This window comes from Aulonocara sp. 'chitande type north' Nkhata Bay, linkage group LG4 (genome assembly GCF_057382095.1).
Source record: "Aulonocara sp. 'chitande type north' Nkhata Bay isolate Kocher_YH1m ecotype deep benthic linkage group LG4, A_spYH_male_GT1.1, whole genome shotgun sequence".
Lineage (NCBI taxonomy): Eukaryota > Metazoa > Chordata > Actinopteri > Cichliformes > Cichlidae > Aulonocara > Aulonocara sp. 'chitande type north' Nkhata Bay.
In genome coordinates, this window is record NC_141347.1 from 33,068,544 (window position 1) to 33,096,091 (window position 27,548).

At 40.1% G+C, this 27,548-nt stretch overlaps 1 protein-coding gene across 2 annotated transcripts in view; it reads left to right on the forward strand.

The window, feature by feature from the left end:
- lrrc4ba (leucine rich repeat containing 4Ba) overlaps nucleotides 1-27,548 on the forward strand; it is a 46,354-nt gene that overhangs the window by 11,764 nt on the left and 7,042 nt on the right. For both annotated transcript variants that reach the window (XM_086290024.1, XM_086290023.1), the window contains exon 2: nucleotides 22,429-22,966. In XM_086290024.1, coding sequence (XP_086146150.1) covers nucleotides 22,721-22,966 — 246 coding nt within the window. In that variant the 5' untranslated portion in view covers nucleotides 22,429-22,720. The remainder of the gene's footprint in view (nucleotides 1-22,428; nucleotides 22,967-27,548) is intronic.

Sequence of the window (27,548 nt, forward strand, 5' to 3'; positions counted from 1 at the left end):
AGACTTTAGGCCTGCATGACCGAATCTTTAGCAACTCATTTCACCTACCAGCAACTTCCAACAACCACTGACTAACCAGTTTTCCCTGCAAACAGTGGTTGCCTCGGGGTTGTAAAGTAATCTCTACGCCTACTAGGACTGAGGCCTAGGATAACAATGCAATCATGTTATCACATAGTTCATGTCATACCATGATATTGCAGCCCAGCAGGAAACTAACAGAGTATGTCTGTAATTTCAGTTCCCCTGTTTTAGTCATCGAAGCAGGTTAAATCTTCCTAACAGTGACAGATACTGTCAATATTAAAAAACAGCCACCTTGGATATGGTTGAAAAACTCTAAACCAGTATGAAAATGATTATTAACAACATAAAGCACTGTGCTGAGCAGACATGGTACACACTCTAACTGAAAGTGTTTTCACTGATGTGTCCATTTTCCCCATGCAGTCCTCAATCATACGCAGGCTCTAAACTGGCTATTTGAGAACCACTGCTTTAACATGCCCAGGGGAAACTGTATTTGAAATGACCACAAAAACAAAACAAAACAAATTAATTAATTAACACCACTTTACCAGTATCACAGAAATAAGTTGCCTTCTGTGTAGTTTTAATAAGCAAAACAGTAGTGTGTGACCTTTTCTGTCATTGATGGGAATGGCAGCTGAGAACCATTTCCAAATTATCCCATCTATCGGAATTGAACGCCTCCAAGCTTATTACCCGCTATTATCAATTCTGGCATGTTTTTGTCGTTATACAACAATGACGTCAAACTAATAGTCGAGCTTTTACACACCTGAGTCATATACAGGCCTGGTTTTTTTTCCTACACTGTGTTCAGACTCTAAATAATAAGCAGCTGCACTGATACTGGAAATGTGTGAAGGCAATATATTTTTTTAAAAGAAAATGATCAAGGATCAAACCTATCAGCAGAACTGTTATAGCTAATATCCCCAAAGATCTATATATATTTTAATCTACACATTCTGTTCAACAGAAGACTTTAACATATATAATGCCCGCAAGCATGTCCAGCTCCATTGTTTTTAAAGACTTCACTACTGTACTAAGAGTACTTTTGCATGATTCACAGTTCAGAATGATCATTATTTATCCTACATCCTCTCCCTTTAATTTGTCCTTCTTCTGATTGGCTGTGCCTCATAAACATCAGGTGGATGGGGGTTGTGTGCTCACAACCAGATGTGTGCCTGATGTGACTATTTTAGGGACCTTTGGCTCAATGAAATTAAAAACATCAACTAGCAGAAAAAAATGGTTTCAAACGAAATGTTTGGAGCAGTCTGAAATTTCAGCACCAACTGTTACTTATACATACGCTCACCTCATTATTTGCAAATTTGACCATGTTCATATGCAGAAAAAGGTCGACTTTTAGGGATAAAGGAGTGTTAACAGTTAAATATTAAGAGCAACAAATCTGTAAAACTGCCAAACAAAAAATATCCCAAATATTAGAGGAGTACTTATACTTGCCAAGCCTCATGCTGAAAGACATTATGCACATTAGTTTGACGCGACTTCAGTGTGATGTGAAAAATATATAAATTATATAATTTTCATGAGCAGTAATGCAGTACTAAATGTAGACTCCTATGAAACATAGATAAACTTGATGCCTTCAGGTTCTTGTTAAAACCTCAAAAAATGTCAGATATTACAATTTATTGCCAAACTGCAGCGTCTGTATTTAGTCCAAACTAAGAATCATAATGATAAAAGCATAATGTGACTGTGACAGCCAACTGCTGCACGTCACTATTATCACAAGTGATTGCAGAACACCCACTTTAATGCAATAAATTGAGAAGTGTCAATGAAGAAAAACAAATAGTCATCTCCATTTGTATCCAGATAAAAATATTTTTGTTCCCTAACAGATGCATCCTGTTACATAAACCAGCAAAGCAAATAGAGGGCTACGAAAAATCAGTGGATTATTTTAGAAAATGACAATAATACAGAGCAAGAATTACACATGGTAATCTAAGTTATGACAGGCAGATTACACCCCTGTAATAACTGTAACAAACCAGCATCAATTCATCTTTAGCTGAACATGTAATTATGGAGGAGTGAAAGATAACTGCGCTAGCAACTCCGTGTGTAAGAGGATAGTGTTGTCACGATACTAGAATTTCAAACCCAATTTCAAAACCATTTTCAGTACCAAAAACAACAAAATTTAAAATATGAAAAAGAGGCAAAATTTCAAACACTCAAACTGACGTCAGATGATTTTCTTTGCTGCTCACATGGAGTTGTCAAGGTAGGCTGCCACTGTTTCTTTCTAGTTGTTGGTTGACAGCATCTATCTGGGACTTTAAGAGGAAAGTTACACCTTTTAGACTCAAATAATTATGTTATCCTGTTAAATTAACATAATCTATGGGCTGGACTGATAATGTTTGCTTCCTGGCTCCCACATTAACATTATGGTTTTGTTATTAGCTGTAGCTGCTAACTGCTGCCTTAATGATAACGAATTATAACAGATGGCTAATGTTGCTCCTGCCAGCTTAACACTTATGAGTTTAACATTGTTGAAACTGGAGCTATGCTGACCTCTCACATTGTCTCAAAACGTGTCGGTCAGTGTGGTGACTGCTGCTCATGTGTTCAGCTGCTAGTGAGGGGAGGGGCTGTGTGCCTGCCTGTTGGTATTGATACTGTTGCAAATGAGCATCGAATCCAATAGTAATTTGTATCAATTGTATCGATTTATTTGACAATCCTATATTCAGTTGTCCATAAAGTGTATTTCCTTACATTTCAATGGTACCTCCACCTAAAATGGGATACAAACACATTTCTGTTAAAAAAAAAAATCACTGAATTGTTTCCTGTTATCCATTTTAAACTCTTAACCTCCACCTGGTCACCAGTGACCCCAGAGTTTGTGATGGTGATACGGTTAGGTTTACATCTACCTAGAGCTGGGCGATAGAACGATAACGATATGTATCGCGATATAACCTTTTCTCGATAGAAAAATTTAACTATCGCGATAGACCTCGCCGCTCTTGTCCTCTTAAAAAAAAAAAAAAAAAAAGAGCAGCCAATCCAAATTACGTAGCGCAGAGCCGAACCAATCACAGCCGCAGCGTCACGTCACGTGACTTGTTACGTACAGCACAAGTGCCAAGCCGCACACGTGTATTTGTTTGGGAAGCGGTCAGCCACCGTACCGCCCGGGTAATGGAGGAAATGAGTGTGCCGACTAGAAAAATCAACCGAGCGTGACCGAAGGTTACTGAAGAGAAAACAGATGATGGTTCCAATGCCGGAGAGATTGTCGAATGGAAGAGCCATAGAAGTTCCGTAGTGTGAAGGTATTTCGGCTATTTCAAGTCTGACAAAAAACAGAGTAGCGTGCACTGTAAATTGTGCCGAAAGCAAGTCTGGAAATACAATAAACTGGTGCATGAGCTACGTCCACACGTACCCGGGTATTTTTGAAAACGCAGATTTTTCTATGCGTTTGCACCTTTCGTCCACACGTAAACGGCGTTTTTGGTCACTGAAAACGAAGATTTTTGAAAACTCAGTTTTTGCATTTACGTGTGGACTAGAAAAACGGAGAAAACGCAGCGTCAAAGGTGTGCGCATTTTTTGACGTCACACTGTGCACCACGTTATTGTTTCGGTGAAATGAATTTCTACAATACTGTTACTGTTATTCTACTCTCTGCAGTGTTTAAATGCTTACATATACACACAGTTACTGTCCCTCCACATATACGACTCGGTTCTGCTTCTATGCCCCAGCTTTGTTTACTTTTTCCCACCGAGGCTTCTAGACTTCTGATTGGCCAACATTTCTGCACGGTTAGGAATCTAGCGCCACCTGCTGCTTTGGCATGTTCATAGCACCGTTTTCCTTCATTTCTGCCTTTATGTGTGGACGGGATTATTTTTTAAAACGAAAACGGAAAATCTCCGTTTTCAAAAATACCCGTGTACGTGTGGACGTAGCCTCAGTCTCTGACTGGAAGCGCTAATTCGTCATTCGGCTTTTGTCAGACTAAAGTAACTGTTAAAACTGTTTGAAAAGCTAAGCTATACAACAAGGAGAGATTGAGAATTTCCTTTTAGTTCTCAGTTTACTTGATATTGACAAAAGTTAGTCAATTTTGTCTGTTCTTCTGTAAAACAAACTAAGATTTATTTTTAGAATTAATATTTTGTTTCTAAGTGGAATTGACAATTTAGTCTGTTTCGTTTGTTCTATTTTGAAACTTAAACGCTTTAGCGGCTGCCTTTTGTGTAGTTTGCAATATTTGCCTTTATTTATCTGAAAAAGTCTCATGTTCCTTAAGTACATCTACCCTGTTGAACTTATTATGGGAAATAAATATATAAATAAAAACAAGCTGCTGATTATTTCACATTTTACTTGTGAGCAACGGCACATTTAAATCTTACAAATATAGTTATTTGGCTTATATCGTGATAGATATCGTTATCGCCTGAAATGAAAAAAACATATCGTGATATGAAAAAATCTTATATCGCCCAGCTCTACATCTACCCCTTTATTTCAGTTTTTAAAAATCTGTTTAGCATATTCAGTCTTGTAGATGTAAAAAAAAAAACCTGTAAAAAATCTGTGTTAGAAATCTGATTTAAAAGGTAGAATTGTATAGTTTCTGGATCTTTTTTTGTTTAGCATGTGGCTAAAATGCAACTCTAACCCTCCCTTACTTTAGGGGTGGACAATTAATTTGCCCAAGGGGTCACATAAAAACTGGGACTGTTGTGGAAGGCTGCACCAATAAGATAGACTCAGTTCTGGTCAATAATAATTTTATATCTGTAAAAAGTTGTTGGTGTGGACCTCCATAATGGTCACAGTTTCTCATGAGGCTTCTTGCAAAAAATAATTGTCCACCTTTGCCCTACATGGTTCACTGGTGAGCTAGTGGATGTTAAGAGGTTAACAATTTATTTCTATTCCCATATTATGGTTATCCATCTGATGCCTGAGAGAAATAACGTGTTTTGCTCAGTTGTTTTATAGATTGTGGTCACAGTTTTATTCTGTATTGTCTGTCTTTACAAAACGCTTATAATTATATTTATTCACATGTCCCAATTATAATACAGCATACACCTTCACACATATACATATTTAAAAAGAAATTTCCGATATAGTATGCTGGGACCAAAAATGTTCACATGATGCATATAAAGACGTGAACCAGTATCAATTTGTGCATCATGGAAACATGTCTGCTTCAGTTGGAAATATTCCACCTCTATCGCACACAGACCTCATACTCATCCAAACACACCCATCCAATTTGGTGGTCAGTTCATGCTGACAAATTTCCAAACACTCTGTCAGATCTTTCAGTGCCTCCACCAGCTGACTGTTGGACTATAGTGCAAGCAACAAAGAGCAAAACTTCCCTTTGTGTTTGTTTGAACCTAACTTTTAATTGTAAATGACATAGTACCTTTTACTTTTTGAGGATTACTTTTTTTCATTGACTTCAATCCAGGGCACGCAGATGCAATGATTAATGTTTGTTTCAGCAAAATGGCACATTATTGTTTTTTGGATTGAGCTGATGATGGCAGTAACTCATGCATAAATAAAAATACAAAAAACAATATTTATTATAAGTGCCAGTATTCTGTTTATTATATTTGTTAAGAGTGAGCAACGGATACAGTGTTCCAGATGTACTACAACTTTGTTTCTTTTAAAGAAACCAGTTCAACTTTGCTCATGCACATTGTACACTGACCAAAAAAGTATGATGATACACGCACTGAACACGGCATAGTCTGACCCCATCACAGAAATGTCACACACATAAACAGCCACATGGAGCCAGAGTTGACATGCTTTAGTGTGACCTCCTGCAAGAAATTCTACACTGAGCTAAAAAAACGACAAAAAAAGGAAAGCGAGGGCAGCGTGAAACCCAGAAATGCTGAACCAAGTCCTCCTCTCCAAAACAGCTGGGAGCAACTAACGCTCAGCTCAGAAACACTGGGAAAAGGTTTTAGTGTAACCCCCCCCACCTACCCCTCCAAAGGAAAAAAAAAAGTGCAGTTTGCATTGCTCTGTAAATCGCTGAGAGACATTTTGATTAGCTGCTGGCTTTGGCTTCTCCCCTCAGCGCGCAGGAATTCAGTGTATCAACACACTTAACAACCTTAAATACGGATTAATTGTTCACAAAATCGGCGTCCCGACTAGGCAGCGCCACAGAACGGACAGTAATAAGTGGATTTCATTTTAAGTAGGGAGGTGGCGTAGTGAATGTGACGATGTTAACATTAAAAAGACTTTTATCCCAGCATGTAATGACAAGTGGTATGAAGCCCCCAGTTAGAGATTTGAACATGTGGGGTAGGTAATGTAATGTCTGTTAATGGGAGTGCTTTAGCAGGGTGGTGAACACAGTGACTTTTAATCTGGAGCTCTATGCCCCCTCTGAAGGGGAGGAGGTCCCCGCTCTTGTAGGAGCAATTCTGAATAGATCAGGGCTCCTCTCTGCATTCAGCATCCTAATGAGAGTAACACCGTGTCTTTGGACATTTTGAGTAGGAGGGCGAGGTAGGAGACGGATGTGGTGCAGAGGGGGCTGCAGTATATCCTATTTGACAAGGATGAGTGGTGATTAAAATGTGGAACGCTGAATGCTCCAGTTTAAGAATAACCTAATCAGGCTTTTATGCTCTTTTCTAAAAATAAGCGCTTATTGTAATAATACTCCGATAACCAAACGGAATCATTTATTGCAGCAAACTACACCAAATTGCGAGAGCGTAACATCATCTCAGACTGCATGTCCTGTCATGAGATCACATTAAGGAGTTTATTGAATAGGGAGAAAATGGGTTTGGGGGGGTGGGGGGATTATTATTGTCTAATTAATAGTTTATCACACCACCATAAGCTCTATTGACCTTCTGTAGGTTACGCCAAAGAGCACAAAATTACAGTTTAGCTCAAGTGGAAACAAGACATTATAAGACATAAAAAGTGAATTCACTACCATTGATATTATAAAAATGTCATATTTATTACAACTCCTATTCTGATGCAGTCAGGCTCTGAAAAGCCTCTTCAGTGGCATCATTGTCACATCTTAAAAAAATACAGCCTACTTAGCTTTGAGAGTCTTATTCATTTGTGTGTGTGCGTCTTTAAAATTAGTCCTTAAATGTAACAACAGGCTGCCTGCAAGGCGTTTATCTTAGATATTGCTAAAGACAGTAACAGAGTGACTTGAAGCATGACAACTATAAAATATCACTCTACACACCTAAATTTAGACAATAAAAGGCAATCATATTAATTACAGATATGAGCTCTTTCCCTGCAAAGGTTAGGGGTTGTCGAAGAGCAAAGTAGGACTGTAGCTGTTTTATCTATTAATAAATTAAAGTATTACTTTTCAGAGATATATTTAAAACAGTGTACCCTGTTTTGTGTATTTATTGTAGTTTTTATATTTTGTGTGTTCTGTATTATATGAGAATGAAAACTGTATTTTTTTTTAACCCATTGCATGTTAAAAAGCTCAGCTAAGGACAAAGGTTAAATAAATGTAACTCAACTGGAACACAAATAACAGGAGTGAAAATGAAAACGGGTCAAAATTAATACTGCCTTGTGTATTTAGTTAAACCAGAAATCAGTTTTATTATTTGACGATGGAAATTGTTAGAGCCAATCCATAGAAGAATATTTTCGGTACTGTTTGGTTTATTGTGTTACATGTTTGATTTGTATAAGATGTTATGAGGAAAATATATACTGTGTGTTTAATTTGTGTTGGGTAAGATGAGCACTGTATGCCGTACGTGTGGTAGTGGAATAGAATGAGCCAGCACAGCATTGGAAATGTGCGCTGTTGCAGCAAACAGTTTTTTGACTATGACATTGTGATATGATAGCTTTGTTTGTATGTATGAGTCAGAAATAAACCTGGACAGCTCACATTAAGAAGGGGAAGAATTATTTTTTCAAAGCTTGGGACAGAAATTCGCCACTACAGAAATATTAATGAGCTTTTAATCTTTTTGTAATGTAATCTAATTTAATTTTTTTTTATATCTCAAATGATGTGTGAACAAAGTTTTTAAGTAAATATTGATTCTAGCTGAATAGAAACAGAGGCTTAGGCAGAAACTTGCAGAGAGAGGTAAAGTTTTCTCGACGGATGAATGGGATGTGGGTTTGGCTAAAGGAGTGCAACACCACATCCGTCTGGCTGACCATACCTGCTTTTGAGAGCGGTCCCATCGTGTCGCCCCAGCTGATTTAGATGACTTACACAACCACCTTCAAGGACTTCTGGCAGCAGGAATAATAAAAAAAATGAAGGAGTCCCTATGCTTCCCCCATTGTCCTGGCACGAAAGAAAACGGGGCGGTTGCACATGTGTGTGGACTATCGAGCCTTGAATCGCAGAACTATTCCTGTACTATTCAATACACAGTTCCTCGTACTGATGAGGTTTTGGACTGTTTATCTGGAAGCAGGTGGTTCTCAGTCTTGGATTTGCAAAGTGGATAGTACCAAATTTTCATGGCCGAAGAGGACAAGGAGAAAATTGCTTTCAAATGTCTTTGGGATTCTTTCAGTTTGAGAGGATTCCCCAGGGGATAACAGGAGCTCCTGCAACCTTTCAAAGGGTAATGGACAAAGCGGTGGGAGACATGCACATGATTAAGGTAATAGTGTACCTTGAAGATTTGACAGTGTTTGGAAGGACTTTGGAAGAACATGAGCAGAGACTAATCAATGTTCTCGACAGACTTCCGGCATGAATACATTTGGACCAGGGACATGATTTCGAGAGTAAGCTGATTCAAGATCTTCTAAGAGTGTAAGGAATCTGAAATCCCGGACAACCCTTTATCATCCCCAAGGAGATCCACAGCCGGAGAGATTTAACCGGACGTTACTTTCCATTGTGGCAACCTTGGATCCCAAGAAGAAATACATGTGTAATCATTCCATCAGTCATGTAGCACACGTGTACAATTGCACACAGAATGAAGCAACTGGGTACTCACCCTACTTGCGTATGTTTGGTAGAGAGGCCCTGTTGCCCATGGACATCTGTTTCACATTCAAGGATGAGACACAAAGATGCTTGACGGATCACAGATACATAATTAAACTGAATTGCAACAAGCTTACCGCCTAGCAGCACAGACTGCTGAAAAAACTGGAGGTGCTATACGTTGGGCTATGTCCTTTGTGAAAGCAGTCTTGGATTTCACCATGTAGTTTGAGTCATCATTGGAGATCTCCATGATGTGATGCAGATGGCAGAAAGCAGGTAAAACCACAAATCTGTAGTAGACAGTTCAAGAAAGTAATTATTAATCTACACAATAACTCAACCATATAGCTTTTTGAAGAAACAGTAACAATAAGTTAGAAATAGTTTTATTTACCTGCATTGCTCAAGAACAGTTGCCAGCTTTTGGAGTATTACCAGCTCTGATGGAGTTTGTGCTTTTGTTTGTCTAAAGCAGCAAAAACAGCCTCTTGATTCTTTAGTAGACGAGAAACCATATCCAGCGTTGAATTCTACTTTGTGGAAACATCCTGTATGATTGGTTCTTTCTCTTGCCCCAGTCTTGTTTGCTCCTGGTGTAGTTCCTCCATATTAGCAGGGCTGTCTGTAATGCATCTAATTTTGCTTGCTTCAATCTTCTACCACTGATAGTGGTCTACAGTCCAGAGCAATCCATTTTGCGAGAGAATTTGTAAGTTTGTCCAATGTTGACTTACTAATTTTGGTCCTGAAGCCAGTTATTTGGGCTGCCGAACTGGCACTGCTAGCGCTAACAGTTCCCACAGTTTCTGTGCTCGCTGCAACATGTTTTGCATTTAGATGGTGACGTAAGGTTGAAGTGCTTCGATGGTATGCCAACTCCTTTTTTGCACAGTTTGCACAAAATCACACTTTTATCAAGGCTTCTGTTGGGTAGTCTTTTGAAATTAAACTTGCCTCTGATCAGTCCTAGCAATACGCTTTGTTCTGATTCTTTGTAGCTCTGATGGGTGCATCGGTAAAATCGGTATACCAGGAAGTCGTGCATTGACAAAAGTTCCCCTTTGCTTGGAATGCAAAGTGTGATTAAATGTGTTATTTTTTAACGCACTATTTTTAATTGCAATTAACACATAAATTTGAGAGGTGTATTGGATTTGCTTAAATAACTGTGATATCATTTGTGTTAATAAGGGTGTGTTTTGTACATTATTTATCCTGCCCTTAGGTTCACTAAACTAAACTAAACTAAACTTTTTGTGCTAAAGAGTTGTCTAGGGTTGCTTCTTTTTTTTAAATAATAATAATGGATTGCATTTATATAGCGCTTTTCGAGAACCTCAAAGCACTGTACAACTCCACTATTCATTCACTCTCGCATTCACACACTGGTAGAGGCAAGCTACAGTTGTAGCCACAGCTGCCCTGGGGCAGACTGACAGAAGCAAGGCTGCCATATCGCGCCATCGGCCCCTCTGGCCATCACCAGTAGGCGGTAGGTGAAGTGTCTTGCCCAAGGACACAACGACCAAGGCTGTCCAAGCTGGGGCTCGAACCGGCAACCTTCCGATTACAAGACAAACTGCCAACTCGTGAGCCACGATTACTGTCAGTCCAACCTGCAGGCAAGGGATTTACTGTTAGTTTCCCTGATTCCTGTCCATACCAGAACCATTTGTGGTATCTGGGCTGTAACGAACCCCACCTAGGGGATCGAAACTGAGGTAAAGTGGGTTTAGACTCAGTATAATGGGTGGACAACAGTGCTAACCATGGGTGTCTCTGTGAATTCTGTCTGAATTCACAGAGACATTTAAATGCCAAAAATTACTTTTTTCCCTGCACTTTGTTATTTTTACCAACTCATCCAAACCTGAGAAATCAGTGGAACTAAGCAAATTTCAAAAACAGCAAATATACCCCCTCCACACCCTTCGACTACAAATTTCCTAGACCTCTTAGTTTTTTGGTTTTTTTTATTAATCAAAATCTGACAGTCTAAGTGAAACTAAGCAGAGGACATACATATAGTCAGGTTATATTTTATAGTTTTGGATCTTTCTTTGATTTCTATCTGTTTCTCTTACACAGTTAGCTACCATGATTCTATTTGGTGATAATTAAAACATGAAATCCCAAATAAGATAAGCGACCCCTATATACTGCCCACTCCTCATTAAGGGGTTAATTAAACAGGAGTACATTATGATTAGCTAGCAAGCCGAGAAATGATTTGAATTTGACTGTAAAGCATAAAGAAGTCCTTTGACATTAATTCCGTTTACCTCATAAGGACTGATAAGATATCTCGGGATGACAATGAATGTACTTCCATGTTTGTCTTTGCAGATGCATATCTCAGCTTCAGCGTGCTTTGGGCTTGTTTCATCTGTGATAATAGGAATTTGCTCTCGAAACCAAATTCTCCACCTTCTCTCCCACTCACAGTCTCCCTTCTCTCCTATTACAACATACCAGCCATTTAATGATATCTGCTATCAAACACGTATTGACTCAATCTAATTCGAATATGTTGCTCCATAAGCCGAAATCATTACATGCAATATCAGGGAGTAAAAACTCAATACAGTATAGAATGGTGGTGTTTTTGCTTGAATGTAGCATAGTGCTGTAATACACCCCTGTCCTTAAGTCCCTGTTGAGGGGATGGGGGATTTATTGACTGGTTTAATTGATTCACCTGTACTAACATCTAACGTCTCTGAATATTTCAATAACCCAGGGGCCTCCTTCCCCTGGGAGCCAGACATGAATCAGGTATAACAGAGACAACACAAAGGGCGTTAGTATGCTATTAGTCACACTCCTTACAGTTTGTGTGTGTGTGTGGGCAAGTGACGTCAGGGCTTCAAGCAAGGCCAGTGCTCGTCCGGCTTTCTTTCATTGCCAGAGGGTGGGAGGGTAAACACAGTGGATGAGGCCGACAGAAGGAAGGAAGTGGGAGAGCATGGGGCTTCCTCTCTCCCATCCAGCACAATGTAACACAGCAGCATCACCCCCTCAGCGCCCCCACCATTTAAAAACTATTCACAAGTACCTTCTGTCATAGCCCCATATTCCCATACCCAACCCCCCTGCTCCATCATTAAAAAGAGAAAGCCCTGTGCGTGACTCGGCTACTTCTGCGGAATAAAACTCTCTCTCTCAGTCCCGCTCCCCCTTCTTTTTTTTGTTTTCCATTAAATCAGTGCTCCTGTGTCCTGATGCAGAATTCCCCCTTTCATTTTTTTAAAAGCCCCCTGGTCTTTCATCCCAAAGTCAATTTTGCCTGGCAGTTAGTCAAATGCTTTAAATGTGTATAAGTGCCTGTGAAGAGGGTAAGCTTTAAGTGTGATAGACTACCCTGGGACCAAAGCGGGGCTGGGAGTGAAGGAAAAATGAGGCTAGATGAACATGAACAGACTGGGCTAAAAATTAATGCTGGTTGGTAGCAGACTGTGGAAGGTCTGGATGGGATTATAATGGGCTGATTATGGTGAAACTGTCTCTGTGGCGGGATTACCATTTGACATTATGGCTGGCTGCTGAAACAAGTGAAATGTGTTTCCCCGCATTCAGATTTTTAATATTGTAACTCTTTTTTTGTTGTCGTTTTACTTTGGCGGTACGGTTTATATTTAGATTGACCTCTGTATACTCGGATGCTTTTCTGCACGAGTTGCTTTCCTTGGTCGGGATAAACAAGACAATGCAGGCTGAGTGAGAAGTGCCTGCTAAGTGAAAATTTAGTGGTTGTTTTATGTTAACCAGCAGACACTGGGGGTAATCATATTAGCGCTGATTTATCACATCCTAAATTTGTCTGCTTCTTATGAGCTGTGCAGCACAGAGATCACACTTGCGATAGACCAGCACGGCCTCGACCCGCCTAGGCCTGAAGAAACGATCGTCTAGGAAAGTGAAGACCTCGCTCCAGCCTCCTACTTGATTGTATTGCAATCTGTCATATTCCCTTCTAATAAGACGCAGTGAGATGAGACTGATTTGGTTTGGCGCTGTGTGTTGCAGTTCACTGGAGGGGCCGGCCTCTTTTGGATATCTGAGTCACTTTAAGAAATTATGATTGAGCTGATCTGGTATTTAGACATTTGTCTCCTGGTCAAATCACATCTATATGATGAGAAAACTGCCACGTCTCTCTGGTAGACAGCTGGATGCTGCATGCACTCACTTGTGAAAGACTGGATTTTGACTACTTTACACGCTAATTCACACATTTTTAAATTCAAACAGCTTCAATAAGTGACTTTATATTAATTACAGACAGTAATTTGAAAGCAGTAACTGATTAATCTGCACAGTATGTATTATTTATTGAAAGACAGTTTCATTTAGCTGCTTTTGTTAGTCAGCAGAACCTGGCAGTTGCATTTTAAGACCTCCGAACCTTCCAAATAGTCATAGGCAGCTTGTATTAAATGTTTAGAAATAACAAGAAAGACACTGTGGCATAAGAAGCAGACAGCCCCACAGACTGGAAGGATTTACTGACTCTGCAGCAACAGCTATCTAAACTTTGATGACTACAGTATTGCAGTTTTCCAACATCAGAGTCGCCAACTCTGAACCAATCTGTCAAAAAAAAGAAAGCCAAGCTAATATCAACCCTCCATATAATACTAGTTGGTGAGGCAATTCATTTTAATTCAGTGCAATTGTATTTATGTAGCATCTCCAATAAGGAGCGAGAAAACACCTTCACACACGCCCCTTCTGGTTCTCTACGTATATATGACCCCGACCGGTTCTACTAGCTGTTCGTTCTCATTTTCGTGGCCTATCCGCCCTCCCCTTTTTCTATTCATTCACTTCTCTTTAGCAAATGGGGGCCTGCCTGGCCCGTGAGCCGCTGCTAGTCCCCTCTGAGGCCTTCCCCAAACCGCAGCCTCAATTCACATTCAAGCCATGCCATTATCTACTAGAAATGCTTTCAAACCTAAAACGAGGATGCAGTCCCAGCTAGTGAAATGTCAGTTTTATCCCTAAACAATATTAAACAAACACGAAAAGCAAACAAGATAAAAAAAACAACAACCATCAAACATCCCCGTATGAGGAAGCACTTGGGGACAGTGGGAAGAAAAACCTCCTTTTCAACAGGAAAAAACCTCCATTAAGTTTATAGTATAAGATGGTGCCTTCATTGTGAAGCCTGGCGTGTGGCATTTTGGGCGGTGCCAAGCTAGCGGCTAACCCTAATTAGCATATGTAGCTTGAAAGGTACCTCAGAAAGACACAGAAACCTTCTAATTAATGCAAATATGATATGATAGTATGGTTAGCACTGTTGCCTCACAGCATGAATGGCCTGAGACTTCACCATATGGCTGGGTCCTTTCTGTGAGGCGTTTGCATGTTCTCCCCGTGTTTGTGTGAGTTCTCTCCGGGTGCTCTGGCTTCCTCAGTCCAAAGACATGCAGTTAGTGGGATTAGGTTAATTTATGGTTCAAAATTGCGCCTAAATGTGAATGGAAGTGTGAACGGTTGTCTGTCTGTCTGTGTAGCCCTGTGATAGACTGGCGATCCATCCAGGGTGTACCCCGCCTCTCAGATAAGTGGAAGAGAATGGTTGAAAAAAATAAGACTTGAAAACATTCACACATTTTGGATAGACTGTTGCACAGCAAGCTGGATAATTTGTCAAATAGCAAAACAGCACTGACACCACGAATGCAGTGAGATAGTCGAGATTAGTGACAGAAATTAGCTAAGTTCAAGCCTAGCAGACAGATAGTAGCTGAAGCCCTTAATTAAACATACCTTAAAGCCTTAATACATTGAAAATTGATAGTCCTACAGATAACAAGACATGGGAAATTGGAAATAGTGAACACAAATATTTTTTCATACTACGCTCGCAACATGTTTGTTTCTGCTGTAAACAAACATGCTGAGAACATTTTAACGTGAGAGTCTGTGAGGACTGAGTCGCTTTTGGAGCCATTGTCAGCTTCTGCTTTGTCTTCATTTTTTAATCTCAAAGGTTGCAGCTTTGGAAACCTAGGAAACAAGCTGAAAAAATGCAATGTGTCGGAGTGCTATTTTGGAATAATAACTTCCACAACTTATTACACTTTAAAGAAAGGATGCGTGAGTTTAAAGAATATTTTAAACCAGATCTTAAGAACATCAAGTTCCAAGAAATATCTTAGTGATTCCCAAACTGTAATCCAGGCCACTGTACTGTTTAAGGTGTCAGCAGTGATGGCCTGCTTTATGATAAACCAATTTAATTATATTTGTTCCTAAATCTTAGCTCATTGTAATTTAAATATGTATTTATTACATTGCAAAAGTATTTAGTCTTGGGTGTTAAACAAAACACTGTTATCAGTCACATTCTCTTTGAAGCTGTATTGTCATGGGAGAAAAGAAGAAACCCAGTGAGTTGACCAGCATGTCTTAAAAACGGAGCTCAAAAGACTCTTCGAAAAGATGAGGGCGAGAGGGGATGATCCTCTGTTGCACAAAGACTTTGCTTTCCCCCCCAGAGACTTCGCCCCCTAGCGATGCCTCGGGGTGCCAAGACTTGTGTCCTTTTGTGAGGGACCTCCACTCTGCCCTGTTGGCAGAAACTAAAAGTTAGAGGAGAAAGAAGGAGTAAATGAGACAAGAGGTGCATTTGGATGTCTACTCTTGCCCTCATCACCCCAGATCACTAACTCAGAGCCAGTTGTTAGCAATTAGACTACAAGCATTTTTCCTGTTTGCAGACAGTCTTGTGTGCTGCAAAATCTACAAATTTTTACTGAAATCATTGTGTTCTGTTGTAGGTTACGAGGGTGATATTGATGTAATTCAGATAGAAGAAGCCAATTTTTCTTACAGTTGTGTTTTTCTCAGGGTGATAAAGCCTATGAACTGAGTTACAGGAGAGCCCTGGACACAAAATAACGACAAAAACGAAACTGCTTTCTGGGGAATCCGGTCAATGAATTCAGTTCAGATTAAAAGATTCAGGCAGTGTAGCTGATCAATATGTGCATTGATTAAAAAAGCTTTGTCATATTCATCATCTCAGACATCTTAGACGGCTAACTGAATTTTAATAAAAGGTAAATTGATTAGATTGATTCATTAAATTGACTGAATCGGCGGCAGCCATGAAGCATACCGTCCCTGAAATGATAACAGCATTGCAGGTTTAAGGTAAATAAATTTGCTCTCTGCAGCTTGGAATAAAATCAGATTCAGGTTATTATTTAAAATTACTTCCTTGCCTCAGAAATTGGGGTGTGTGAGAGCAGATTTTCCACTGTCTTAAAGCCTCACAGGCACAACCCCGTTTGGCAAGATGTCACAGCGATCAGGAAAGGTCATAGCTCTATTCCCACAGCACACAACCAACATGATGAGCTTTCCTCTTTTCTTTTTTTTTCCTCGTGGCTGCATGAGCTGCCATCTTGGTGTGTGCCGAGTCATTATTGATGGGCCTCCATGCTGATGTGCAGACAGGGTTCTGCAGAGAAGGAGTGTGCTCCTGTCTGTCCGACTTGCTGCTTGTTCGACTGTCAGCGCATCTTTCTGGTTGTCTTTCATCCTGTCTCTTTCTTCTTATATCACTTAGAGCAACAGTCCATTATTGGTCAGTATACACTACTAAAGATCACACGTTTCTCGTGGTGAAAAAAGGGGAACGCTTCACTCCCTTTTCTGCTTCTTTCCTCGAGGATTCGATCTGATGGGGGAAAGAACCAGACGGAGATGAAGTGGAGAGTAAAATTATTCAAACTCAATTACCCAAAATTTAGAAGCTGTCACAAGTCTTTATGAAATAAGGTTCACAGGATACATGATTGCAGCGAGGATCAAAAGCATCAAGATGGGGGTCTTTTGACCTTTTCAACTCTACAGAGCCTCTAGCAAGTCGGGCATTAAAAATTCATAGTGGGCAAGCATAGAGTGTGCAGATGCACACAACTTTACTTTAAATTACTGAGAAATGAAATGTGGGAAATCCTTTAAGTGTAGAATGGTGTCAGGGTTTATTTGATAAAATCAAAGTTTTGTGCGAACAGAATATACCAATAAAATCAAATATATCAGCTCTTTGTAGCTCGGGGGGAATTTAAAGAGAATACTGAAGGAATACCTGTGATGTATTATGACCCAAAAAAGTGAAATTATTTTACCTGACGTTCCAGTGATCCACTTCCATCCATTTCAATATTATGTGAAAATTGAAAATTAAACTGTTAGCTTCTGTCAAATACTCCCTTCATAATAACTGAAAAGATAAAAAACTGAAACAGAAACTAAAACTTGGCATTTTTTAAATAATAAAAACTAGACTGAAATGAGCAAAACCATTCTGGAAGCTGAACTGGAATTTAAAGGAGTGAAAAACTAAATAAAAATAAAAACCATACTGAAAACACAGAGCTATAACTTATGATCATTTTTTTAAACGTCCACCAGAATTATTTGGCAGTTTTGCTAGATTTCTTTCTCCCTTTGCCCGCGTGGGTTTCCTCTGGATTCTCCAGCTTCCTCCCACAGTCCAAAGACATGCATGTTAGATTAATTGGTGATTCAGACTTGGTCCGAAGATATAAATGTGAGCGTGAATGATCGTCTGTCTGTCTGCGTTAGCCCTGTGATGGACACGCATAATGTCCAGGGTGTGCCCGATGTCAGTTAGGATAGGCTCCAGCTGACTGTGACCTCAGCTGGATAAGCAGTTAAGGAAATGGATGGATGGTTAAAGTCCCTAAAACTAGAGTTCAAATCTTAAAACTGCATTAACTGACTGTGCTGAGCAGATGATTTACAGTGGGCATGTTAAAGTATTTTTTAATGTAAGCTGCCCTTTGTGGACAAATAACAAGCTATCAGAGGAGTGACAGCAAACCTAAATAAAGTAAATCTAAAATGTCTCTGAGCTCAGGGGGAGTGGGGAGCTGCATGATAGATTTCTGCAGGTTCTTCATTATGAACAAATAGATTCAAGTTGTCATGTGATCAGCAATGATTTAAAACATGTTAATTGTAGTAGCTTTATTTAGTATTATTCTAAGAACATTTAAAAAATCTTATAAGAAGAAAAAAAAGATCTGTGTAACTACAGTAATGTGTGCATGTGAGAAGCTGCTTGGGAAAACAGGCTGTATGTGCCTTAAAAATTCCAAAAAGTTGTTTTCTTTGCGTATGAATGCGATTTATGCACCTGTTAATGTGCCACTACGTCATCGCTCTCAGGGAAAAACGGCCCTGACCTTTGTTCTTGTGATTTGTGGTTGCTTGACATTTGTGGCGACTCGCTGGACGAAGGAAACTGTATCGACATCGCTGCTACAAACGGTAGCAGCCTGCCGTTACCCTACCTCGTGGTTTGTGCAGCGTTGATGTCATTTGCGCTCACGCTTGGTCCATGCCATTTGTATACGTGTGTATAGGGTGCTAATGAGGGAGGACGGGGAGGTGGAGCGGGGTGGATGTGGAATCGGTGGGATACAGCTGGACGGAGTGGGAGACTGTGGTGAATAGGTAACCATGGTAACTCTGTTGGCTAAGATTTGAATGCAGCGAGAGGAATGAGAGAGCAAAAGGAGTGGGGGAGTGGGGGGAGGAAGCTGCAGTGTGTTTGTGTTTGGAAAGAGAAAGAGTGGGGGTTAAGGGTTAATATGCATCATTGTAGCAGGTTAATCTTTCATCAAACTGTGGGGTCAGTGCAGCGTTTACCCCCGCCACTGGACACTACAGTGTGCCACACGGGGGGGGGAAGAGGGGGGAGAGGGGTGGAGGTCCAGGAAATATGTAGTAGTAGGGTAGAGGAGGAGAAGGAGAGGGTGGAGGGGAGGTGTGAGGCAGCTGGGAAGGGAGGGGGGATGAATGTGAAAGAGTTTGCAAAGAGGAAGAGAGTGTTCCCACTTTTAGAGAATGAGATGGGAGATAGGAGGAAGAAGATATCAGGGGAGATAGAGAGAGGAAGAGGAGAGTGAAGATAAGGAGGGAGGGTTACAGTTAGAGACTATTGTAACATGTGGAAAGTGACAGCGGTGAGGCAGAATACAATCAACCAGCCTCTAACCAGCTGTCAGCTTCAAGCAGCCTCATTCTCCTCGATGGACCCAACATCTGAGCTAGCATCTTAACCTCAGCCCCAGTCACCCCCGGCTCTCCCCCTTGCGCTCTTTCTTTCTCCCCCCCCTTTTGCACCTTTCCACCCTGCTCTGATGCCGTCTACCTGAAATAGCTCTGGCACTTAAATCTCGCCAAAAGGAGAGGGGAAAAAAAGGTAGCTGGAAATTAAAATACGTAGAAAGGTGAGAGCTGGTCCAGAAATAGCACTGCGAGTTCCTCTTCATCCATCGGCTGATGACGAGCAGCTGCAGACGAGTGGGACTGTTGCTTTCGCTGCCACCGCTGGTGCCCTGTTCTTTCTGACCAGAGACACCGCCGCCACTGCTGCTGATATGATTTGTCATCGTGTCCTTGTGTGTGTTTTAATGTCATTGAACTTGAGCACACGCATTATTGATCAATCTTGGCCCAGCCAGTCCAAGCCTGCCTCTCCTCCCACTCCCCTGGCACTCAGGAGAAACCTCCCGCTCTGTCCCTCCATCTCTTCCTCTACATCTCCACCTGTTTCAAATTCATCCCTCTGTATTGTCTTTTGCCTCCATCTCTCCTTCACTCTGTTTTATATGCGTCTCTGTGTTGTCATTCCCCTCCCTCCATCTCTGTCTGCTTTATATTCATCTCTCTATTGAGCCTTCCTCCCTTCTCTCCTCTCTCTCTCTCTTTCTCCCTCTCTTGGTGAGTGAGAGATGATTAATATTAATGTCTCTTCTTTTCTTCCTCCCTATTTTCCCTCTTCCACTTTTTTATCTTCTCTTTTTTTTAACAACTCATCTCTTTTCTGCTCTTCCCACTATTTATACCTCTCTCTGGGTCTTTATCCCTCATCATCCCTTTCACTCACCCTTCCCTCCATCTGTCTCCGTCTCGATCTCTTTCTTCCTTTCTGTCTCTCTTTCTCCGGCCCTCTCTCTGCAGCTGTTCAGTATTCATCTATTACTGTAGTGTTGATAATTCCCTTCTCTGCCTGCAGCCATACAGTCATCTATCAGATTAATAATCCTCCTCTCCTTCTCATTCTCTGCTCCCCCCAACATCTCCTTTCTTACTGTGCCAAGTGAGGATGCTCAGCGTGTCAAATGAGTTTGCGTGTCAAAGTCCCATCATTACAACTATCATCATTAATATCTAAGATTGCTGGATGCCCTTATTTAAGGTTATTCAGGTTCTAAACAGCTTGCAGGGAGGGATACAGAGGCGCTCTGCATCTCGGACTTGAACGGCCGCATTTTAGTCCCACCTCTGTGTCTGTGCTACTGCAACAAAACAAAAAAAAGCGCTTACTGATTTCAGTTTGTTTTCAAGGTCTGGATAACTTTAATTAAAGGTGGTAAGTGTTCATGTTCAAACATCAATATATCATTGTCGTATTATTTGTTATACCTTGGAATAATTAGTGCTAACAAATGAGACCACAGCAGAGATGACTGGAAGGCTCTATCTCACACTAGTGGTGTTATTAATGCTTCTCAGAATTAAGACCAAATGTCCCAGAAACCCCACCGCTCCCTAGATCTTGTTTTTCATTCTTTCTGACGTCTACCTTTGCAAAATGTTGTGCTTTTTGTCTCTTTTGCTCCTACAAATCACACATTTCCTGTAAAACCCAACATTGTTATTCACTCTGTAGACAGCAGAAATATTGCAGTTGATGCAGAGAATGGTGTATTGTGTATGTTCCACAGCGTTTTAATAATTAGATTATTGTAGTTAATATCACAGCTTTGAGATTTTAAGTGGAAATTCTTCAATCTGACTAACCATGCATACATTCTTGCATATGTAATTCCTTTCTGATATGGAAACTATTTTGTTTACTAATTTGTTCCTTATGTTGGAAGTATTGATATAACTGCAGGTTTAATTGGGTTTAATTTAGATGGATTTTAAATAACTTACTTTTAATAATTCAGGTAATCCCCTGAACAGTCAAAAAAGTCTACAAACCAAAGACTGTATATAAAAGATGGATGGAGATGACCATTTTAGAAAACATGCACCTGTTTTAACTAAAAAAAGAAAGAAATTGAGGCGTCTGAACGTGACTTTACAAACCATTTGTTAATGCCGCTGTGTTTATCTTCGACCTACCAAACTGACAATTTTCCTACCCACTGAAACTACCATTTCTGAAGCAATGTAAAAGCCATAATATACTTCTAAATATACTATCATGTAGTTTATGTTTTGTCCTGTAAATTGTTTGAGGGTCTTTTTCCACTCAACCCAAACTAGTCAGTACATATGGGTGTCCTTCTCTGACCCACATACTGCTAGAGATTTCATCCTGTTAAAAGGGAGTTCTTCTTCACCACCATTGCCACGTCTTTGAGGTTTTCTTTCTTTTTCCTTAAATAAAAATGATTTTGGTTCAACTACTCCTTTTCAGATGTGTAAATACAGGTGAGCTTAGTTTTACACAGTGAAGAGTTCTGACCCATGTCGAGCTGACAACACGTGTGCAGAATTCATATGCATTTCTTCACAAGTGTAACTTTAAGTTGCACAAAATGATCCATGTCATTGTCTTTCAAGGCTTTAATATTTTCAGCGCTGTATTGCATCAAATCAACAAAACTCATTTTCCTGAATTACATTTCAGGCAAGTGACATTTGTCACCCAAACACAGCATTCAACAGTTGTCGTGTTTATTTGGCGACAGATCTTATTCTTTTAAACATGAAACAAGTGTACAAAGATCACTTCTTCTCTGAGTGTTCTTCTAACTAAACTTTTGAGCAGTTGAAATCTGCACAGGAAAACCTCAAAAGCAAAACTGCACCGTTTCCATGCTGTTTCAGTACGATTTTGTGTGACACTGCTTATCTGTTTACAGCGGTTATGCCAATGTTTCAAGAACTAATTTCTTTCTGATTTATTGATTTACAAAATGCAATCCTTTAAAAACCAAAATACCTGATTGTCCCACTTCACATTGTTTGTTTCCGTATCTCCACACCTCCACCTCGTAACATTAATTACAGAATCAGCTTCCATCTGCCCTGTGTGTAAGGATTTGATTTCTGACAAAATGTCTGCTCAGGGATTATGTGGGATTTGATATGAGCAGTGACACAGAAGTTCTAATGCTTCTGAAAGATTTTTTGACAATCCCTCCCATGATAAGCTATATCGTAGCTGCCTACCCATTATTTGTTCTGTTCGTTGTCTATTGGTAAAAACACAAAGTGTAGTCTGTCTACTGTCTTTAATATCTGCTCTCTCTCTTCTTCTCTTTGTCTCTCTCTCTTTTGTTCTTCACAGTAACTCCTGGGTTCTTCTCACTTCACAAAAAGCCTCACTCGAATCCCCCGACAGCACCAGAAAAAAAGGGAATAACATCTGTTTATCTGCATATTTCTATGTTCAAAAAACAAGAGGGAAAAACACAGAGCTCGACAGAGGACACGAAACATCTCAGAGCATGCGGAATTAGAAAGAACAAATTGCCACTGGAGGACCAAAGGGAAAGCAAACCTTTTCTAACAGATCCACCAGTGTGGAGTCACCTCACCTGTACCTTCGGATTAAAGAGCAGGGTCATGTCCCAGTTGCCATGCGCATCGCCACGCTGACCTGCCTTCCCGGCCCCTCCCCCTTCCTCTTTCTATTGGCCCAGCTGCTGCTGCGGCTCCTCCTCCCTGGGCCGGAGTTAGTGGGAGCCGCCTCCACCTGCCCCTCCCTCTGCACCTGCTCCAACCAGGCCAGCCGAGTCATCTGCACCAGGCAAAACCTGGAGGAGGTGCCAGAAAGCATATCAGTCAACACGCGATACCTCAACCTGCAGGAGAACTCAATACAGGTAAATAATGGTGGACGGAGGTCAAATCATTTCAGTCTGCATTGCAGAGCTAAGCATGACTAATGTTTTTATTCACTGAGATGATGATGTTAGTGTTGTGAAGTTTTTTTTCCTTTATATTTGTCACACTTACATTTTTCAGATCATTAAACCAATTTTGAAATTAGACAAAGAGTAAATACAAGACGCATTTTTAAAATTATGATTTCATTTACTAAGAGAAAAAACTATTCAACCCCAACTGGGCTTATATGAAAAAGCAATTGCTCCCTAAAATTAATAACTGGTTGTGTCCTTTTGGCAGCAAGAACTGCAGTCAAGTGTTTCTTTCATCATTGTAGAAGAATTTTGACTCGCTCTTCTTTGCAGAATTGTTTCATTTCTGCTACATTGGAGAGTTGTAGAGCATGAAAGGCCTGTTTAAGGTCAAGCCAAAGTATCTCAGTCAGATTTAAGTCCAGACTCTGACTAATCCACTCCAAAAACTACATTTTTATTTTGAGCTATTCAGAGATGCTTGTCGGTGTGTTTCGGTGCGTTTTATTGTCCTACATAACACAAGTGGATTTTTGGTAGAGGCTAGAATTCATGGTTCCATCAATTGCAACAAGTTTTTCAGGTCCTGAAGCAGCTAAGCAGCCTCAGACCATCACATTACCATCACCGTGTTTGAATGTTGCTATGACGCTCTTTTCATGTGATGCTGTGTTAGTTTAATCCCAGATGAAACAGGACTCAAACCTTCCAAAAAGTTTAACTTTTGTCTCATTTGTCTGCAGAATGAAGATGAGCCTTTGTGTTCTGTTTGGTCAGCAGTGGTTTTCAGCTTGGAACTCTCCTATCCGGTTGTTCAGTGATGACGCGACGAATCCTACTTCCGGGCCTAAAGTAGTCTGCGTTTAATATGGCTTTTGTGTTGTTAACATGTTTAATGTTATGTATTTTCTTCTATTTGATCTCAAAAAGCTCCTAAAACAGTCAGTGATCCCTGTTGACCTCCCTCGGCTTTTATTACCACTAATCATTTATTTAAGCTCAGTTTTTAAAACCTTAGGATGTAACTACAGCCCAGCCCATGCAGCAGTATATGAATGACTAACCTCGTATTGTGGATGGATTATCTCAGTTGTTCTCCTGGCTGAAGTTTGGTCCTTTTACAGCATCCTGCCATGCGATTACATTTGTTCCTGACCACCGAGAACACTCACGTTAACTTTTATCGAGTGGAAAAAAAGTTAGCTTGTTTATATTATGCTAACATAGCTGTGTCGCTAGCAGTCACGTAGCACATCATTATATACCAGCTAGCCAAACTTCAGTAACCCTACAAACGTCACTGCTGTTTAGTTTTCTGTCTTCATTTATGTTGGAAGTGATAACAGAGCTGTACGTTTGAATTTGTTTCCAAAACTCCGCAGTCAGGACATGCTATATTGTAGTTAGATAGAAGCTAGCGAGCTAACTCCCTGCTAACTTCTAACTCCGTTAAATGTCATAAATTCCGTTTTCATGGATGCCTGGAATGTTAAACTCAATTGTTACACCTGGTAGAGCAGAACGCTGATCATTTTATTAAAGATGAAAGACTTTAGACAGTTTTTCAACTCTCAGTAATGCCATAGTGATCGTTTGATATATGGACCTGCAGCGGAGTTTAGACCCAGACACGGCTAGTGACGTCAGACTGAACAATCGGATAGTCTCCTATTGATGTCATTTTTGCCCAGCCTCTTTCTTCTTGTTTAATAAATAACCTTAACCTTAAATAACCAACTAGTAAGGCCTGCATTTCTTTAGATGTTGCTCTGAGTTCTTCTGTCTCCTGAAGTAATTTTAGTAGGTCACTCACTTCTGAGAGGGTTCCCCACTGTTCCAGGTTTTCTCCAGTTGTGGATAATGGCTCTCACTCTGGTTCACTGGAGTACCAAGGCCTAAGAAATAGTTTGCAACCCTTTCCAGGCTGATAGATGTCAATGGCTTTGTTTCTCACCTGTCCCTGAGTTTCTTTAGATCGTTGCTTTTTCAGATCTTTTAGCCTGCTTCATTTTGTCGGACAAGTCCTTTTTAAGTGTTTAAGAGCAGGTGTGGAAGTAATCAGGCCTGGATGTGTCTAAGGAAACTGAACTCCAGAAAAATGTGTTAACCTGAGCCAGCTAGGGTTGGGTAGCTTTTCTAGTCAAATGAAATAAATGAAATAATAATTAAAAACCTGCATTTTCTATATTGCTTTTGTCCAATAATAAAATTTGTTTGGTGACCTGAAACAGTAGCAAATATGGAAGGAAAATAAGAAATAAGAAAAGGGGCAAACACGTTTCCACAGCCCTGTACATGTGCACTCAAAAGCAGGCGTGTGAGCTAAACAACAGTTTATAAGTTGTTCCTTTGCAAATATTTTAATTGCTAAGTATGTTATGACGGATGAACAGTAGGATTTAACAATACTGGATATTTAGTAGTTTGTACCAGTGGCTTGTTTGTACTAGTTCCAAATTTCTTGCAAAATTGGAAGATTTCCTCCTTGGACTGCAAAGCAGGATAGATAAGGATAAATCAGGATAAATCATCACTTTCTTATCAATGAGTTATGACAGAGCAATTGCAACAGCTACACTGGTCGCCCTCTCCCACATAGGGATTTTGAGGTGCTATGGGAATTCTTCTGTGTTTCACATGGTTTTTTAATGGGCCTCCTTCTTTAGCATACAGTATATAGGTAGACTAGAACACTTGTAGCTACATGCCTCCCCTTTCACTTCTCAAAAGAATTGCAGTACCTAGAAAAGTACCTGCTCATGGGAGACACAGCAGATAGATTCAAATTTTTGATCTGGATTTTTTCTGGATTTTCTGGATTTTACTCCAGATTTTCCAAATTTTACTTGTCTTGGGAGGGCTGTGCCAGGGAATCGAGAAATGGTTGGGATTGGCATAAAAAGAGCACCAGCTTTTAATTCCCTGAGGCTGGGTTTCTGTCTCCGGCCAGTCTGGAACCCAGTATCCTTCAGATGTAAAGGGGAATGTGTTAACCACTACAACAAGGAACTAATATGCTACCTATAGTAGTTATAGTGCTATAAAAAATGGCAACAATAAAAAAAGTCTTTCTTTTGTTGTTGTTATGAATCTCAGTTACCAAAAGGTATCATGTATTAGTAATCAGCTGCTTCTCAAAGGACTCTCACATCCCCCAACTGATACTGATTGTTCTGCTTCGGTTACCTTTGGGTGGCAGCAGAGGAAGCGGTTCACTATCTGTTACAGGTTGTAGATTGAATACAGTTCAGCTCAAGAACAAGGACTACCACGGCAATCTGCAGTCCAAGAACGAGCCATTGGAGTCTACCAGAGTGAGAGAGGAAGGATTCACGCAGCTAAACTATATAGTAGATCTTCACAATAGTGATCCAGTCACCTAGCCATTAAGCTAATGGGGAAACACAAAAGGGGGAGGGCTGGAGCTAGCTGGCTAATAATGACTGGATTTTCCAAACAAGAGTGAAGGGATGTCCAATAACATATACTAATAGTAATATACTGCAGATGATGTTGTTCTCTGAGATTAATAAAAAAAAGTAAAGTCTGTGTGTGGGAAACTCTGGAATATGACACAAATATTCACACATAAACTGCTAAAAAGAAAAGCATACAATACATGCAGTTTATTTCTGTAAGCATCATAAGCTGCATCATGATGCATGATGTAATTTCTGAAGGTGCTGACTGCCAGTCATTTTTCCTATAACACTAATTGATTGGAGGTCATGGTTCATTCTCTTTTTTACAATCAATGCACAGAGAAAACACTCATTCTGGCATTTGAAATACGCCACATTTTCAGCATTTCTTTTCAGCAAATAACCTATTGACACTTCTCTACAAACTCATTTATTTCTTTTATTATGAAAGGAGATATTTGCATGATATAGCACAGTCGCATCTTGTATAGCAGATTGAGGATTTTCACATCATAATGCACACATCTAAAAATCAACACATACACAGACACCAGCACACTTATGTGTCTTTAACACTTGTGTTTGCATTTTTTGCCCGCTATCAGAGCGAACATTTGCGTTTGCAGTTGTGGATGTTAGGATTAACTTGTTGATACAGGTTCTCTCTTGGAAACTTTATTTCTAAGAAAAGACAAGAAAGTAAGCGGCTATAATGGTAGAAAAATACACTTAAGCCTCTAGTGAACTGAGGGAATATTTTATGAATTGAAAGCAAGGCAGATTTCCATGACACTGAGCTGCCTTTTGTATGCATTACCAATTTATCTCGAGTCCCTAGACAGCATTTGTGGCTTTACAGCTGCAGGGGAAGATCATTTAACCACAGACCATCGATACAAAGCACATGAATCTCTAAATTTATAAACCGAGTGGGTTGATTTTAGTCTTTGCTGCAGCATTTGATGTAGCTGGATCCATCCTCATGTTCCTGACAGTGCCTTGTTCTTTTGTGGTTTTAAATTCATTTCCACAACATTTTATCTCCTCTAATGAAAAGCAACGAGTATCCTAAACGTTGTTAAAATTGTCCAGTGCATCTCTTATAATGTCAAATTGCTCTGTAC